This window comes from Eimeria acervulina, genomic scaffold, assembly GCF_000499425.1.
Source record: "Eimeria acervulina Houghton genomic scaffold, Eah_scaff172, whole genome shotgun sequence".
Classification (NCBI taxonomy): Eukaryota; Apicomplexa; class Conoidasida; order Eucoccidiorida; family Eimeriidae; genus Eimeria; species Eimeria acervulina.
Window position 1 is genome coordinate 26,043 of NW_013550136.1, and position 17,354 is coordinate 43,396.

At 45.1% G+C, this 17,354-nt stretch overlaps 2 protein-coding genes across 2 annotated transcripts; one reads left to right on the forward strand and one right to left on the reverse strand.

The window, feature by feature from the left end:
* Positions 1 to 5,460: 5,460 nt before the first annotated feature.
* Positions 5,461 to 13,250, forward strand: EAH_00023040 (hypothetical protein, conserved; the record flags this gene model as incomplete). Its single annotated transcript, XM_013396877.1, has 8 exons — positions 5,461 to 6,036; positions 7,663 to 7,813; positions 8,259 to 9,066; positions 10,211 to 10,324; positions 10,488 to 10,594; positions 10,771 to 11,043; positions 11,278 to 12,594; positions 13,228 to 13,250. 8 exons carry the CDS (start codon positions 5,461 to 5,463, stop codon positions 13,248 to 13,250), a joined length of 3,369 nt encoding a protein of 1,122 aa, XP_013252331.1.
* Positions 13,251 to 14,082: 832 nt separating this feature from the next.
* EAH_00023050 (hypothetical protein) lies at positions 14,083 to 15,780 on the reverse strand (the record flags this gene model as incomplete). Its single annotated transcript, XM_013396878.1, has 5 exons — positions 14,083 to 14,122; positions 14,363 to 14,422; positions 14,862 to 14,909; positions 15,274 to 15,416; positions 15,757 to 15,780. The coding sequence occupies 5 exons, from the start codon at positions 15,778 to 15,780 to the stop codon at positions 14,083 to 14,085; spliced, it is 315 nt and encodes a 104-aa protein (XP_013252332.1).
* Between the last annotated feature and the right edge of the window lie 1,574 nt (positions 15,781 to 17,354).

The window sequence follows — 17,354 nt, forward strand, 5'->3', positions numbered from 1 at the left end:
AGCTAGCTAGCTAGCTACCTAGGAAGCAGCTAGCTAGCCAACTATGAGGCGGCAAGCTAGCTTGCCATGAAGCAGCTAGCTAGCTGGCTAGCTAGCTGGCTAGCTAGCTGGCTAGCTAGCTAGGAAGCAGCTAGCTGGGTAGGTAGGCAAAGGGCTAGTTGAGGCCTGGGATTGGGGTTTCCTCTGGGGCTTGCACCCAGGGGTCTGGGGGCTCTCTGAGGCGCATGCAGAAGACAAAGCAGCAAGCAAGGAGATAAACCCTAAACCCTAAACCGTAAACCCTAAACCCTAAACCCTAAACCCTAGACGCACGCTCCGTACATACATAGCTGTTCAGTGGGAAGCAAGAAGGGCTTCGTTGTTAGGCTACACCGCAGGTATTGCTTAACCCCCCAAACCCAAAACCCTAAACCCAAAACCCTAAACCCTAAACCCTAAACCCTAGCTTATGTTTACCGCTGGAGGTGGAGTATATCTTTTCTTTGTACGATTTGTTCAGCAAGAGGGATATCATCTAAACAAAGGCGCCCCAATAAACCCTCTCTAAAGATGTTTAAAAAAAAATTAAAGCCTCTGTTTAAATCCACGGGGGGGACAGTAAACCTATCCCGCTTCCTCCCCAAGCACATGCAGATGTGCCGAGACACCTGAATAATAAAGTATTATAAAGATTAATAAAGATAAAGATAACGATAAGGATTGTTTTATCGTCATGCATTATCAATAAAATAATAATCAACAAACAAAGAAACACTTATTACGGTTTATTAGGGTTTATTAGGGTTTACTAGGGTTTACTAGGGTTTACTAGGGTTTATTAGGGTTTAGGGTTTATTAGTGTTTATGAGGGTTTAGGGTTTATAGGGGTGTATATAATAATACTATTTAGCTTACCTCCCGGATATCATTAGAGGGGCCGCTGAGCCCTAAGTACTGAACATAATAAAATAATTTATTTTTATTTAAAAGAAATAAAACAAAATCGGCAGTTATTTCTTCTCCTATGACTCTCTCAGGGATTATCCCCAGAACACTCAATATCAAACTGCTGCGCGAGTCGCACTGTCTGTACACCCCACACAAACCACAACACATTAAACATATAATATATATATATATATATATATATAGACATATATATATGCACATATATATATATATGCATATATATATATATATGTGCACAGCAAGATATATATATTTATATAAATATATATATACACCAAAATGTATATATATATATACCAAGAGATATACAAAGAAATAAATGAGTATATGCATGTATAAATAAATATATATATATATATATATATTTACACGATGAAGAAGGGAAACACGGACGTGCTGTGCATGCTGCAGCAACTCAGAAACATACTGCATGCATGCATGCATGCATGCAACAGCAAATACTGGATGGATGCATGGATGCATGCACGCATGCACAGATCCATACATAAACAGAAGCATGCATGGATGGATGGATGGATGCATGCATGCATGCATGATTGTGCATGCAAGTATTGGGGCTTTAACCTTGGTAATAGAATGCCTGGGGAGTCGAAGCAAAAGACTTTCGGTCTTTGTGTTAATTGAAATGCAGCAGTTTGCTGCGTCAGCCCTGGCAGCTGCCCCGTCTCTGCCGTTGTCTTGTCTGTGCAGCAACAATTCGCAATAAGAATCTATTATTATTATTATTATTTATTATTATTTATTATTATTATTATTTGTTATTAGTATTATTAGTATTATTATTATTGTTGTTGTTATTGTTGTTGTTATTGTTGTTATTATTGTTATTATTATTATTAATTGTTATTATTATTAATTATTATTATTATTATTATTATGTGTAATTATATCGTTATTATATTATTGTAGTAGTATATAATATACTGTCTTCTCTGTATAAGAAGATAGTTTGCATGCATGCACTCAGAAAAAGAAGCAATATAATAATAATAAAACAATAATAATATAATTATATAATCATTATATTAGGGTTTAGGGTTTAGAGAGGGTTTACTCACTGACGCCCTCTACAAGTTTATTGCCTGGTTTCCCGTGGAAGCTAGCCTAAAAAAACAAACAGCATGCATGCAGCCCCAAATATCAGGGTTTAGGGTTTAGGGTTTAGGGTTTAGGGTTGGGGGGGTAAAGGATAAAAGTGACTGCCGTGCAAACCCTCACCCTTTTCAGTGCAAGAAGAAGACACAAGAGGAATCAGACAAGATCTCCATGCACTAGGGTTTAGGGTTTAGATAAAGGGTTTAGGGTTTAGGGTGTAGATTAAGGGTTTAGGGTTTAGATAAAGAATGTAGGGTTTAAAAAAAGGGTTTAGGGTTTAGGGTTTGTTGCATATATCCCATGCATATGCATAAAGACCATTTCCTTTGCCTTCCATCTGCTAGGGTTTAGGGTTTAGGGTTTAGGGTTTACAGCAAATGCGAGGGTTTTAAAGGCATTGATAATCGAAGACTTCCCAGTGTTGGGCAGCCCAGCCAGCAGCACCCAACGCCCTAAAGAAGCAAACTGAGGGGCTGAAGAATTTAAAATAAATTTATTTACTTCGTCAAACCCCTTTCGCTTTCGTGCAGACACTGCAACGCACTGCATGCAAACACACACACACACACAGAGAGACACGCATGCAAATATGCATGCATGCATGCATGCATGCACCTTTGCATGCATGCATGCATGCATGCATGCATGCATGCAGGTTGTGCATGCACAGCAAAGATGGTAAGAGAGATGAGGAGATGAATAAAATAACAGAGAAAGACAAAGACGTGCAGATAATAAAACAAAAAGGAGATAAAAAGGAGACAAAAAGGAGACAAATAAAAGACAAACAGCATAAAGGAGACAGTAAACAGATAAGGCGGAGAGAGACAGAGAAAAGAGACAAAAGAAACAGCGCATGCAGTGGAAGAGACAGGGATATTACCCAAAGGAGACAAACAAACAAATAAACAAAAAAAAGATAAGTCAAGAAGAAGAAACAAATAAATTAAATAAAAGAAATTAAACAGAGACAAATAAATATATAAAACAGAGACAAATAAATAAAACAAAAGGATATAAGAATGCCCCAAAAGGGTGCATGCACAAACGCATGCAGCGGCCAAACACAGACACCTGACAGCAAACCCTAAACCCTAAACCCTAAACCCTAAACCCTAAACCCTAAACCCTAAACCCTAAACCCGAGTCCCCTGAAGCACCTCCAGCCCAGCAGCCTTGAGCAGGTTTTGCGCCTTCTGCAATGAACAAAGAAACCCAAACCAATGCTGCAAACCCTAAACCCTAAACCCTAAACCCTAAACCCTACTAGTGTGCCGCTTACAGCCCCACAGCCAAAGCCCTCTTTCCGCAAGCAAAAGCATGCGCCTCTCGAACCGCCAAACCCTAAACCCTAAACCCTAAACCCTAAACCCTAAGCCCTAAACCCTTACCTGCACATCTTTAGGGGTTACGAGATCGCTTTTGTTGAGGAGCACCATGCGCTGCAAATTTGGAGGCAGTTTAAATGCACGCAGACAGCCGCTCGATGTAAAGGGGGCCCTCGCATCCCTCACCTGCAGCAGCAGCAGCAGCAGCAGCAGCAGCAGCAGCACTATTAGAAGCAGCAGCAGCTGCAGCAGTAGCAGGAAGTGTATTAGCAGCAGTGGCAGCAATTGAAACTGCAGCTGCAGCAGCAGCAGCAGCAGCAGCTACCGCAGCAGCTAGCTAGTTGCAATGTTAGACGCTCCAGAGTATAGACAGAATATATATATATATATATATATATGTATGAGTTTACATATATATATATATATACATATGAATATATATACATATATATACACATGTATATATATATACATATAGGCATTAGTTATAGTATATGCATATATATCCAAATGTATTACATATAAGATATACATATATAGATAGATAGACAAATACATTATATATATATTATATATTATATACATAATAAAATAGATGTGAGTATTATAGATAATAAAGGCCGACCTCAATTAAACAATTAATTTTCTTGATAACTTTCTGCAGCTCTACAACACCCTTATTCATATGAGGAGGAAAGAAAGAGGCTTTAAGAGGCCCCACTACAAACTTTTGTCTTGCTTCAAAATTAGGGTACAGAGGGGGGGGCCCCCCTGCAGCACCAAGGGGGGGCCCCCCTGAAATAGGGTACGAGGGGCCCCCTGTACCATCCTGGGGGCCCCCCCCTGAATTAGGGTACGGGGGGCCCCCTACTATGTCGAGGTGGGGGGGGGGCCCTATGGGGGCCCCCCTACTCTTGGGGGCCCCTCTCATCGCCAGCAAGAAATCGCTAGCTAGGGGGCCCCGAGGGGCCCCCAAGCCCCAAGCCTTCTGTGCTACTTTGCCGCGCATGCAGCAGAGTAAAGGTGCAGCAGCAGCAGCTTCGGGGGCTCTCCTGGGGCCCTAGGGGGGCCCCCACAATAAGAATTGATGTTAATAGAGAAGCACACACAGCTGACCTAGCAAAAGAAAGGCTTCCTGCTGCGTTGTGCTGCTGCTGCTGCTGCTGCTGCTGATGTTGCTGCTGCTGCTGCTGCTGCTGCTAATCTTGATGTTGCTCTTGCTGCTGATGCTGATGCTGATGCTGTTGCTGCTGCTGATGTTGATACTGATGCTGTTGCTGTTGTTGCTGCTGCTGCTGCTGCTGCTGCTGCTGCTGCTGCTGCAGGTATTCCCTGCTCACCGCCCCTCCCCCGTCTGTTTGTAAAATAATATATTTGGTGAATTATATTATTTTTATTTTATTTAATCAAAAATAAAATAAAAATAATAAATAAACAAAATAATAACAAAAGCAAATAACCCCAGAGAGAGAGAGAGAGAGAGACAAAGGGGGGCCCCCAAAAGAGTATTAGAGTAGGCTGCAATAAAAGACAAAAGTATATTTATTATTTTATTTAAAATAATAAATAAATAATAAAATTAAGAAATATATAAATATAAATATATTATAATGCATGCAAAGAGATATACCTGGGGGCCCCCTTGCTGCGGGGGCCCCCAAGGGGGCCCCCCTGTTGCTATAGGCGGGGCTTGAAGGATTTATCTTTAGTTTTTGTTTGTTGCTGTATCTTCTTCAGGTTTATTCTTTATTTATAATTAAATTAATCAAATAAATAATTAAAATGCAGCAGATACGAAGAAGAGCAGCGGGAGGCCTCTACTAGGGGGCCCCACAGGGGACAGCAGAAAGGAGACAGCAATAATAATAAAAGAGACAGAAGAAAGGAGACAGTTAAGACGAAGTTAAAAGAAGAGAGAGACTAATAAAGAGACAGAGAGACAAATAGAAGTAAAGAGAGGTAAAGAGGGTTAAACAAAGATATATAAAGATAAAGAAAGAGAGAGAGAGGCTGAAGAGACAGCAGGGGGTTTAAGGAGACAGAAAGAGACAGAAGAAAGAGACAAATGATGTTAGCTGCATGCAATCTAAGAGCCTCTATCTCAGGGTCTCTTGAAGAGATAGAGGGTGCTCTTCGTATGTATTTGTCTGGGGCCCTCTCTATTCAGCAGTTATTGCGGTGTATGTACACCTCAGCACCAGGAAGAAAAACATTTATAGAGCGATCTACTGCATCAGAAGACACAAAGCATGCAGCATCAACAGCAGCAGCAGCAGCAGCAACAACAACAAAGCATCTTCCTTCTCAGCTCTCTGCGTTTGCTGCGCTGCTGCACAAAGCTCTAGGGGCCCCAGCTGAGGGGGGCCCCGGGGGCCCCCTAGAGGGGGGGCCCCCTATACAGCAGCACCCTGAAGAAGTTGTCTATGCTGGCATCTGCGGTGTAGAGTTCTGGCTGCAGCACGTGCAGCTGCTGCTGAGCAGCGATGCTGCTGCAGCAGCAGCAGCCGCATCAACCGTTGCTCCAGCAGCAGCAGCAGCAACAGCATCAGATTCAGCAGAAGAAGGACCTAGAGATATTGCTGTTGCATGCAGAGAGATGGAGCGGCTTGTGACTCCTGTTGCTGCTGCTGCAGCAGACTCAAAGGTACGTTCACCTGCGGCTGCTGCTGCTGCTGCTGCTGCGGTTGCTGCTGCTGTGTATGCGCTGCACACCTGCAGCAAGCAGACTTCTTTGCTGCTGCTGTAGAGTACTCTGCGTTATTACATATTTTGCTTCTGCTGCTGCTCCTGCTGCATTTCCTTGTTGCTGCGATATCTGCTGCTTGTGCTGCTGCTGCTGCTGCTGCTGCTGCAGTTGTCGCTGCATACTCGACGAGCAGCACTTGAAGTTTTGCTGCTGACGGCTGTGGTGTCGTTGGGGGCCCCCCAAGGGGCATTTAAAGGGGGGCCCCCTCAGGGGGCCCCGCATCAAGGGTTTGCTGCTAAAAGGAGACAGTTGATGAGGCGTCTGCTGCGCAAAGCAGTCGAAGGGATAATAGAGGCCCCAGGAGAGGAGACAGCTGCTGCTGCTGCTGCTGCATTAAGAGTATGAAGATTTATCTCTTAAGGGGCTTCCTTACTCTTCTGCATTTGTCTGTTTGTTTGTTTATCTTTTTATTTTGTTTTGTTTACTTCTTTCTATTAGTTGTTTTGTTTGTTTGCATATATATATATATATATATTTATTTATATTTATATATTTATTTATTTTATTATATGCTATACGGGTTTGTGTTAACTAATGAGGGGAGGAGGGTCGCTGCTGCTGCTACTGATGCTGCTGCTGCTGCTGTTGCTGCTGCTGCTGTGTGAGCAGGAAGCAGCAGTGCATGCAGTACATTTGCTGCTGCACTGGCGGGGTGTCTCCCGGGGCCCTTTACGTGCTGCACTGTCTCCTGTTGCTGCTGCTTTGCTGAGAATTGCGCAGCAGGGGGCCCTAATGAAATCAGATGCTGCTGCTGCTGTACGTTGGGGGCCCACGTTGCTGCTGCTGCTGCTGTTGCTGCTGCTGCTATTGCTGCTATTGCTGCTATTGCTGCTATTGCTGCTGCTTCCGTGCCCTCCCCAGACACCTCATTATGTTGCTGCTGCTACTGCTACTGCTGCTGCTGCTGCGGTCCTGCAGGTGTTATTACTGCTGTTATTGTTGCTGCTGCTGCAGCTGTCTTTGTCTCCTTTTCTTTTTCTTGTTTTTATTTGTGTCTCTTTCTTTGTCTCTTCGTCTTGCTGCTATTTATTAGAGTATATCTCTGTTCTCTGTTTCTGTTTCTCTGTCTCTTTGTGTTTCTCTGTCTCTTTGTCTCTCTGTCTCTGTCTCCTCTGTGTCTCTCTCTATCTCTGTCTCTCTCTCTCTCTGTCTGTCTGTCTCTCTGTCTCTTTCTCTGTCTCTCTTTTTCTGTGTCTCTCTTTTTCTTTATCTCTATCTCTCTGTCTGTCTCTCTGTCTCTCTCTCTCTCTATCTGTCTGTCTCTCTGTCTCTTTGTCTCTGTCTCTCTTCTTCTCTGTCTCTCTATCTCTCTGTCTCTATCTCTCTGTCTCTATCTCTCTGTCTCTGTCTGTCTGTCTCTCTGTCTCTTTGTCTCTGTCTTTTTTGTTTTTTTTGTCTGTCTCCTTTTCTCTGTCTCTTTATCGCTGCCTCAGCCTTTTATTTATATATTTATATTTATATATTTTAATAGTATTTTATTTTTATTTTTATTTTTATTGCTTCTCTTTTCGTTTGCTGCTGCAGATAGGGCGGTCGCTGCTGTGTCGCTTAACTTGGCTGTGGCGCTGCTCTCCTAGGCAGCACGAGCAGCAGCAGCAGCAGCAGCAGCAGCAGCAGCAGCAGCAGCAGCAGACGCCGTTTGGTGTCCCCTGTCTCTTCTCAGAGTTGTTAAACAGTGCGCAGCAAAGCGTAAGGAGTCTCCTCGCTGTGAAGAAAGGAGACAGAAATAAACAGCAAAGCGCCTCTGCTGCAGAGACATTTCTGCTGCTGCGGTCGCTTCAAATTATACGCGACTTGCTGCTCTGGGGTGTGTTGCTGCTGCTGCTGCTGCTGCTGCTGCTCATAGTGTTCCTGTTCCTAGTGTTGCTGCTGCTAGTGTTGCTACTGCTGCTGCTGTTGCTGCTGCTGCTGCTGCTTCGTGTGCTGCGTTGCTTGCTGCTGGTATTGGCCGTGCAGCTCTTCCTTTGCTTCTTCTGCTGCTGCTGCTGCTTGCTGCTGCTTCGTTTGCTGCTGTTGTCTTTGCCCTCTTCGCAGTTTGCTGCTGCTGTTTCTGTTTGCGCTCGACGAGTCGGGTGTGCAAGTCTCCTTTGTTGCTGCTGCTGCTGCTGCTGCTGCTGCAGGTGCGGGTCAGGCGTTGCCAGCTCAGGGCGCTGTCTCTTCTTCTTTGCTGCATTTTGAAGAAGAAGGGGGACGCGTAATTATTATTGATGTAAATAGTATAGCAGAGACTCTTCTTGATGCTGTTGTTTGCTGCTGCGACACATTCTCTAAGAACGCCACTGCTGCAGCAGCTGCTGCTGCAGACGCCGCTGCAGCACAGCAGCAGCAACAGCAACAGCAGCAACAGCCGCAGCAACAGCAGCAATCGCAGTCGCAGCAGCAGCAACAGCAGCAGATGCAGCCGCAGATGCCCCGGAGAGGCGGCAAGGGGAGCCAAAAGAAGTGGAAGAGACAGCTGCAGCAACTTCAGCAGCAGCAGCAGCAACAGCAGCAGCAGCAGCAGCAACAACAACGACAATCATCGTCTTTAGTGCTGGAGCCCAGCGACAGCTCCGACGAAGAGAGCGACGCGGGGCAGCAGTCCAGCAGCAGCAACAGCAGCAGCAGCAGCAGCAGCGAGAGCGACAGCAGCTGCAAGAGCTGCAGCAGCGCGAACGACAGCGGCAGCGGCAGCAGGCCTCAGAAACGAAAGAGGGGGGCAACTAAGACAGCAGCAGCATCAACAGCAGCAGGAGCAGCAGCAGCAGGAGCAGCAGGATTGGTGCAGCAGCAGCTGGATGAGCTAGCTGAGACGGAGCTCTCAGCAGCAAGTGCTGCAGCTCTTGAAGCTGCTGTGCATGCAGCAGGGGCTCTCGCTGAAGTTGCTGGCCCTGGCGGCGTCTTACCTTCTCTTCCTCTCTTTATGAAGCTGCTGCAAACCCTCGTTCAGTCTGTCTCCTTTTAACTATCTGTCTCCTTTTGTTTATCTGTCTCCTTTTGTTTATCTGTCTCCTTTTGTTTGTCTGGCTCCTTTTGTTTGTCTGTCTCCTTCTGATTATCCGTCTCCTTTTAATCATCTGTCTCGTTTGTCTTTTGTTTGTTTTTTATTATTTATTTGTTGTCTTCTTCTTACGTCTCCTTTTAATTGTCTGTCTCCTTTTAATTATCTGTCTCCTTTTAATAATCTGTCTCCTTTTAATTATCTGTCTCCTTTGTCTTTTCGTTTTTCTTCACTTGTCTGTCTCCCCTCCTTCCTTTGTTTATTTGTTTATTTGTTTATTTGTTTTATTTGTTTATTTGTTTATTTGTTTATTTGTTTATTTCTTTATTTGTTCATTTGCTGGTTTGCTGTGTTTATTTTATTTGTTAATTAATTAATAAATTAATTAATAAATTAATAAATTTATTTATTTGTTTATTTATTTATTTGTTTGTTTTGCTGCAGGCATTCATCTCCTCTGCTGCACTCTCTCTTTGCTGTTAGGTTTTGCAGCTGTCTCCTTTCTTACGTTCGGTGTCTCCTCAATGGGGCCCCAGCAGCAGCCCCACAGGTGCTGCATGTATGTTTGTTGCATGCAGTTGGGGTGTATAGGCACCTCTTGCTGCACAAACAAGCAGCAGCAACTGCATCAATAATGCTGCATCTTCTGCTGCTAGAGAAGGAAGGCCCCCTCGCCCTCCTTAATAACCAACTGGGGGTCTCTCAGCTGTATACACATAAAAAGAATAACAGCAACAACAGTAAGCAACAGCAGCAACAGCAGCAGCAGCAACAGCAGCAGCAGCAGCAAGGGTAGCGGCAGCAGCAGCAATACCAGCATCAACACTGGCTGCTGCTGTAGCAACAACAGCAGAAACAGCAATAGAAGAAGCAGCAGCAATAGCAGCAGCAGCAGCAGCACGAACAGATATTGAAGTAGCAGCAGCCATAGCAGCAGCAGCAACAGCAGCAGCAGCAGCAACAACAAGGAAGGAGTGTTGTGTGTCTGGTGCTGCTGCGCCTTTCAGGAGTTTGTACTTTTGCTTTGAAGCATTCGGGTGTACATGCAGCTGAATACGAGGGGGGTTTGCTGCTGCTGCATGCATGGCGCAGCACCTGCGAGTTGCTGGAGTTGCTGCTGCATGCACAAACGCATGCAACTTTGGGGCTTTTAAATGTGCAGCTGCAGGCATTCGTTGATGCACTCGTTCTAGGCATACTCGCAACGTAAGACACATATTCCTGCTGCTGCTGCTGCTGCTGCTGCTGTTCGTGGTGCCTCTGCTGCTGCTGCTCGTGATGCCGTTGGTGCTGCTGCTACTGCTGCTGCAGGCATGCATATTATGCATGCATGCATTATTTGCATGCATTGTTTGCATGCGCTGTTCAGGGGCCTCTCTTGGGGCCCAGGGAAGGGGGCCCCTGGTTTTGCATGCAGCGTTATCTCAGACCCTCCTTCTTTAATTGCTGCGCTGCGGCTGCTCACCGTCTCCATCAGTGAGGCCCTAAACCCTAAACCCTAAACCCTTATTACGGGGTTAGCGATGACACTTGCAGCGCCAATGTGTATCTATACATATACCTATATATATATATGTATATATATATATATATGTATGCAGCACATGCTGTACCTGCTCTTGTTGCTGCTGCTGCTGCTGCTGCTGCTTCAGGTGTCTGCGTGCCTCCTGCAGCAACGCTGCGTGCTGCATCTTCGTTGCTGCAGCGTTTAGAAGTATTATGTTCTAGCGACAGCAGCAAGGGCCCCTGGGGCCCCCCAGTGCCTGGGCTTTGGGGCTTTGAACAGCTGCTGAGCGACGGTGCATGCGGAGGCCCCCCGCTGCTGCAGCAGCCTGCTGCTGCTGCTGCATCGGGAGCAGCAGCACAAGGGGCCCTCAGAGAAGCCCTCGGAAACCTCAGCGTTGCCATTCGTAACGCTGCATGCAGTAAGTCTGAACACTACTCTGTGTATACACCCCGCACTCATTTTATGCACCTCCTGCAGCAGCAGCAACAGCAGCAGCAGCAGCAGCAGTAGCAGCAGCAGCAGTAGCGTGCGGGTCTCGCAGGGGTTGCCCCGAAGAAACAGGAGGAGGTTGTTGTTTGCTGTTGTTGTTGTTTGTTGTTTTGCGTGTGTATGTGTGCCTTATGTGCTGCTGCTGCTTCTGCTTCTGCTGCAGCGCGGAGTGCAGCAGGAGCAGCAGCAGCTGGAGAGGCAGCAATAGAAGGGGGAGACGAGACAGCTCTGCGTTTCCTTCTGCATCCAGAGCAGCTGTCTATACACCGCAACACCCGCACAGGCAGCAGCAAGCCTGCTGCTGCTGTCTACTCTGCATGCAGCACAACCACTCTTCGTCTTGCTGCAGCAGCGCAGCGAAACTCGGAAGAAGGCCTCAATGCAGCAGCAGCAGCAGCAACAGCAACAGCATGCAAAGAACCTCATCAGAAGCAAACAACAACAGCAGGAGCAGCAGCACTTGATGCTGCTTCTGCTGTTGATCTCGCAGCAGTTAACTCTCTTCAATACCCACAGAAGCTGCAAGCAGCCAATGGACGCGGGCCTGCTGCTGCTGCTGCTGCTGCTGAAGCTGCTGCGGCATATACAGGAATTGCAGCGGCGCCTGTGGGGTCTCCTGCATCATGTGAGAGAGACAAAAGAGACAGCAGAGACAGCAGAGACGGCAGAGACAGCAAGAAGAGACAAATTGAAAAGGGATGCTCCCTTGAGGTAGATTCTGCTACAGCCAGCCGCGCTGCAGCGCATGCATTTTTATCTGCTGTTGGGGCTGACGTGGGGCTGCATGCAGCGAGACAAGCAACAGGAAGAGGCAACAACGAGCATGCAGAAGCAGCAAGACAGCAAACACCCTCGGCCTTCTCCAGGATGCCGGGGGCTCTACACCCTGCGCCCGCTGCTGCTGCAGCAACTGCTGCAGCAGAAACTGCAGCAGCAACCACTGCAGCAGCAGCAACTGCACCCAGTGATATGCACGAGCAACGGGCGAGGGAAAAGCAGGGACACAGAGAAGAAATTGCAGCTTCAACAACAGGCGCTGCAGCACTGCCAGCAGCAGCAGCAACAGCAGCTGCAGCAGCAGCAGCAGGAGCAGCAGCAGCAACAGGGGACGCAGAAGGCGACGGGAGGTCAGATGATGAGGTTGTAATCCTTGAGGAGGCAGCCTCTCATCCTGTGTCTCTAACGAACAAGAAGACAGCAGCCGCAGCAGCAGCAGCTGCTGCTGCTGCTGCTGCGGCTGCTGTTGCTGCAGCTCAGGCGGCTGTAGAGGAATCAGCAGGTGCAGCAGCTGCTGCTAGGCTCCCGCTGCCGCTGCAGCAACCCCACCGCCCTCAGCAGGGGGTGTCCTGGGGTCAGCAGCAACAGCAGCAGTATCAGCAGCAGCAGCAGCAGCAGCAGCAGCAGCAGCAGCAGCAGCTCTTAGGCAAGGAAGTCTCATCAGAAGCCCGTGCCAGAGCGCGCATCCATGAGTTGCTGCAGTGTAAGTCTAAACTCCTCCCTCAATAAACCCCACAAACTACTTGCATGCAGCTGCATCTGCATGCATGCAAATGCATGCGCTCGCTCGACGTGCATGCATGCATGCATGCATGCATGCATGCGACTGCGTCTTATCTTTTGGTGAATTCTGGTGTCTGTACGAATCCTTTCTATTGGTATTAAAGGCTGAGATATATACGGGGCATTATTATTATTATTATTTATTATTATTTATTATTATTATTATTTATTATTAATATTATTATTATTTATTATTATTATTATTTATCATTATTGTATATTTTATTATACATTATATTATATTATGTGGCATTCGTATGTACCCGAATAGTATATATTATACAGCATTTCTACTACTCTGTGTTATAGTAGATTATATTATTATAATAAATAAAAATTATATTATATTAATATTACATTATAATATTTTATATATTATATTAGTATCATATATTATATTGTTGTTAAAAGAGTAATAATGCAGTCTGCATAATGGCGTGTTTTGTATGTACACCCCAAGGTGAATGAACGCATGCAAGAAAGACAGGGGCTGCTGTTGCTGTTATTGCTGCTGCTGCTGCTGCTGCTGCGCGTTTGCTGCGGTTTGCTGCAGCGGACTCAGAACTGTCGGACTAAATATAGGGCGCTGCTTTAAGCAGAGCGAAGAAAAGCAACAAACACCCAACGCATGCAAGTGCATGCATGCAAATGCATGCATGCAACTGTATGCATGCAAATGCATGCAGCTGTCTCTGCCTCGACCTATCTGCAGCTGAAGTTGCAGCAGAGTTTTGTGTTTTCCTAAAGGGAGTATATGAGGGTGCGGGGCATGAGGCTGCTGCAGCAGAAGCACTTTGCTGCTGCCTCTCTTTTATCTCCTCTTTACTTTAATAATTGTCTTTCTTGTCTTTCTATCAAACAAACAACCAGAAAAATGCAGCTGCTAAGGCCCCAAAACATTGAAGCAGCTAAGTAGCAGCGAGGCCCTGCGGCTGCTGCTGTCACTGTCGAAGCTATGCTGCTGCCGCGCGTACGTTCGTACTGCTGCTGCTGTTGCTGCAGCACTGAACTGTCTGTATGCACAGTGCTGCTGTGCAGCAGCAGCAGCAGCGGCGGCACTGAACTGTCTGTCTGTCTGCATGCATGCATGCATGCATGCATGCACCTGTGATCCGCTGCAGATTACCGGGGGCCGGTCTCTTTTCCCTGTATAATATTGGCTAGCTGCTGCTGCTGCTGCAGCTGCTGCTGCTGCAGCTGACGCATGCAGCCCTTTAATAACCGCTTGATGAGCTCACTGCGCGTGTAAGGGTTTCTTGTCCTCTCTACAGCACCCGCTTGAACTGTAGCAGCAGCAGCAGCAGCAGCTGCTGCTGCTGCTGTTATTGTTGCTGCTGCTGCAGCAGTTGAAACCCCTTATTTCTGTCCCCTTCGTTGTCTCTGCCGTCCGCACTTCCTTCGCTGTTTACTACGCATGCACAGAGCCGTTGCTTGAGCGCTGAGAGCTCCTGCAAAAAAAAAACAAAGAAAGCAAACAACAAAACCCTAAACCCTAAACCCTAAAAAAGCAACCCAAATGTAGAGCGCAGCACTCTAAAGCCAAGAATTCATACATGCATCTACATGCATAAAGATATATATATATATATATATATATATATATATGTATATATACACACACATATATATATATGAAAGATATAAAGAAATAGAGTTTAAATGTGCGTGGAGCTGTTTGCTTTTCTTACCCCGCTTGGCTTCTGAGGACTCTGCCGATGAGGGGTCTCTCTTCGTCTGGGTCTGCCGAACTGAAGAAGAAAAAACAAACAAAATGTGCTGCTCTTCCTGCATGCATGCATGCGTGCATGCATGCACTGAGTAGATAGTATGTATACTGCATGTTATATATTTTGTTCTTGATTATATTATATATTGTATTGCATGTGTTAGATGCATATTTTATATAATGTGCTTATATGCATATACACATATACGTATATTTATATCTTTCTTTACGAAATGTTTAGGGTTTAGGCAGTATTAGGGTTTAGGGTTTGCGAATTAGGGTTTAGAGCGTAGCCAGTACATAAGGGCTTGGGGTTTAGGCAGTATCAGGATTTAGTATTCAAGCAGTATTTAGGTTTAAAACTGAAGGTGTATTAGGGTTGAAGGTTAGTGAAATAAGGTTTAGGGTTTGTGAGCTAGGGTTTAGGGTTTGCGAGCTAGGGTTTAAAGAAAGGGCCTTACGTTGACACTGAAGAACTCGTCTTGTGGCCGAACTCATTTTGCCGTTCCCTGAAAAAACAAGAAAAAGTTTCCTCTTTAAAGCCCCAATCTGGTGTATATGCATGCAATCCGAAAATGCATGCAGCACCACATTATATGCATTTCCACCTGTAGAGCATGCATGCACGCATGCATGCATGCATGGATGTAAAGTTGTACGTGTTATACTTCTACCCTCATAACTGCATGCATGCATGCAGCTCTGTATACCGCTTAAAACTGTCAATGCAGCACAAGCAACAGCACAACGAGGTGTAAAGAAAGTTTATTTATACCCTTAGAAAGAAGAGGTTTTATGAAGAAGCAGAAACCTGAAGATTAATTGATTACAATTCCTTTTTTAATACCTCAGTGAAGTGTTTGTTAAACTCACCGCTGAGAGGCACAGGCGCCCAGAGTCAGCATAAATATGCCGAAGAGAATTATCAATGCGCCGCAGACACCCAAAACGACCCAAAGAATATTCAAATGTCCAATTTTATCGGCGATACTCCCGGAGCCCCCATAATCGCCGCTCTGTGCACGTACACATGCATGCATGCATGCATGCATAATGATGATGAATATTTAAAAAGTGCATCAATTAAAAAACTCTAAACGCAGCAGCAGCAGCCACTATTAACCCATGGATGCATGCATGCACACATGCATGCATGCGCGATGATGAATATTTTTAAAATGTGGATTATTAGAAAGTTCAAAGGGAGGAACAGCAATTATTATCCCTAACTCCTTCCTGAAGATGTTCGAGTATAAACTCAAACAACAAATATTAAGCAAAGGCATAAATGCAGTCTGACTACACTACAGCCGAATATACCGCTAAGCATCACTTCATACAAAATGAGCAACTTACACTGGTGGTGGCGACAGACTTCATTGACGGCATTTCTTTGCATCCGAAGGGGATAATAGAACTACTGTATTGTCTGAAAGATGAAGAAGGAGGCAAAGAAAGCAAAAATTAAAAAAAAATGCTTCCTTCTTCTCTGCCACCCGCAGACCAGTCGACAGACTCCTCTAGGGGAAGTAGGGCATTATTATGTGTACTTTTTCGGGCTTTTCAAGAGTAACTGAGACCTAATAGGAATGAAAAGCTTAAAAATAGAGAGGATCAAGACCTAGTTATCCTCAAAGCAGAGGATCGCCGATGACCACCGCTGCTCGCAATGGCATTCTCCCGATGCTGCCATTTGAGACTATCAGGCCTCCGCATGCACTTAATCTCGCGGAGTAAAAACCTCAAAATATGAATATTCAAGCTTTTGCTTCAATAGGAAGGAAGAAAAACCTGAAATTCAACTGCAACCGCGCGGATCGTGAACTGTGGTCTCAGCTGTTGCTGGGCGCGCGACAGTACAATGCACCGGTGGCCAACGACAATGATGGGGAATTAGCGAAGAAATTCATTTGTTTTAATTGGTTTGCAAATTGTAACTGTAATTAAACACTAAATAGATGCAGAATAACGCGAAAATGAATGTTTTTACCCCAGCTACCACTATTTCATAATGCGGCCATCGATCTTCTTTGCACAGAAAGACGACGGTGGTGATGGGTAGAAGGTATATTGTATGATCTGCCTGTTGTTGTGCTTGACTTCTTTATTTTTCTTTTTATTTAGAAACAATATTATCTTTTGTTTTTTTAGCATTTCTCCTTAGAGCTACATCCTATCCGGGCATCCTTCAATAAGCTGCACCAGCCGAGCGCAGGAAGGCGAGGAGAATTCAACTTGATTCTCGGCGAATTCATCTGTATTTCTTAGGATATTCATTTGAATTTTTCTTTAATTTATTTTTGCTTTGTTGTTTTCTTAGAATAAACAGTTTATCGTCTTCGTGATGCTCCTTTTTCGTTGACAGCACATTGTTTCTTCGCGTCTGCTACGCACGTTCAAATATGTTTTGCCTTCGTTTCAAAGTAAAGACGGCGGCTTTTAGCATTAAAACAACTTGCAAAGTGGGGAAACATAATTTGATTATATTGTACCGCTAATGTCATCCTTCTTTCCTCCGCTAAGAATCTGCAATACTCAATTGCGTCTCCTTCAAGTCGTGCAACAGCACGGCTAACTGCATTGTGTCTGTTCCCTTCTCCTGCAACATAATTTAAATGTATTAAGAGAAGTAATTGATATTTTGTTTGGATCCTGCACGCTGCAACTGCCACTTCAATGGTGCTCAACTCGGTCTTCTAGAGGCCTATCGAGCAGAAAGAGTAAAAATATAAAGTCTTAATAATGGAAATGAATCAAGGAACATCAACAGATGAAGAAAAAAACATCGAGACTAACTAACGATGTTCGATGTTTTACTATTCTTATTCTCCTTCAAGATTTTGAGATGGAAATATGCTTTTTAAGGTTTCTGCCCTTTATTTAGTCTAATAGAAGGAAGATTGGTTGGCTTTATATATATATATATATATATATATATATATATATATATATTA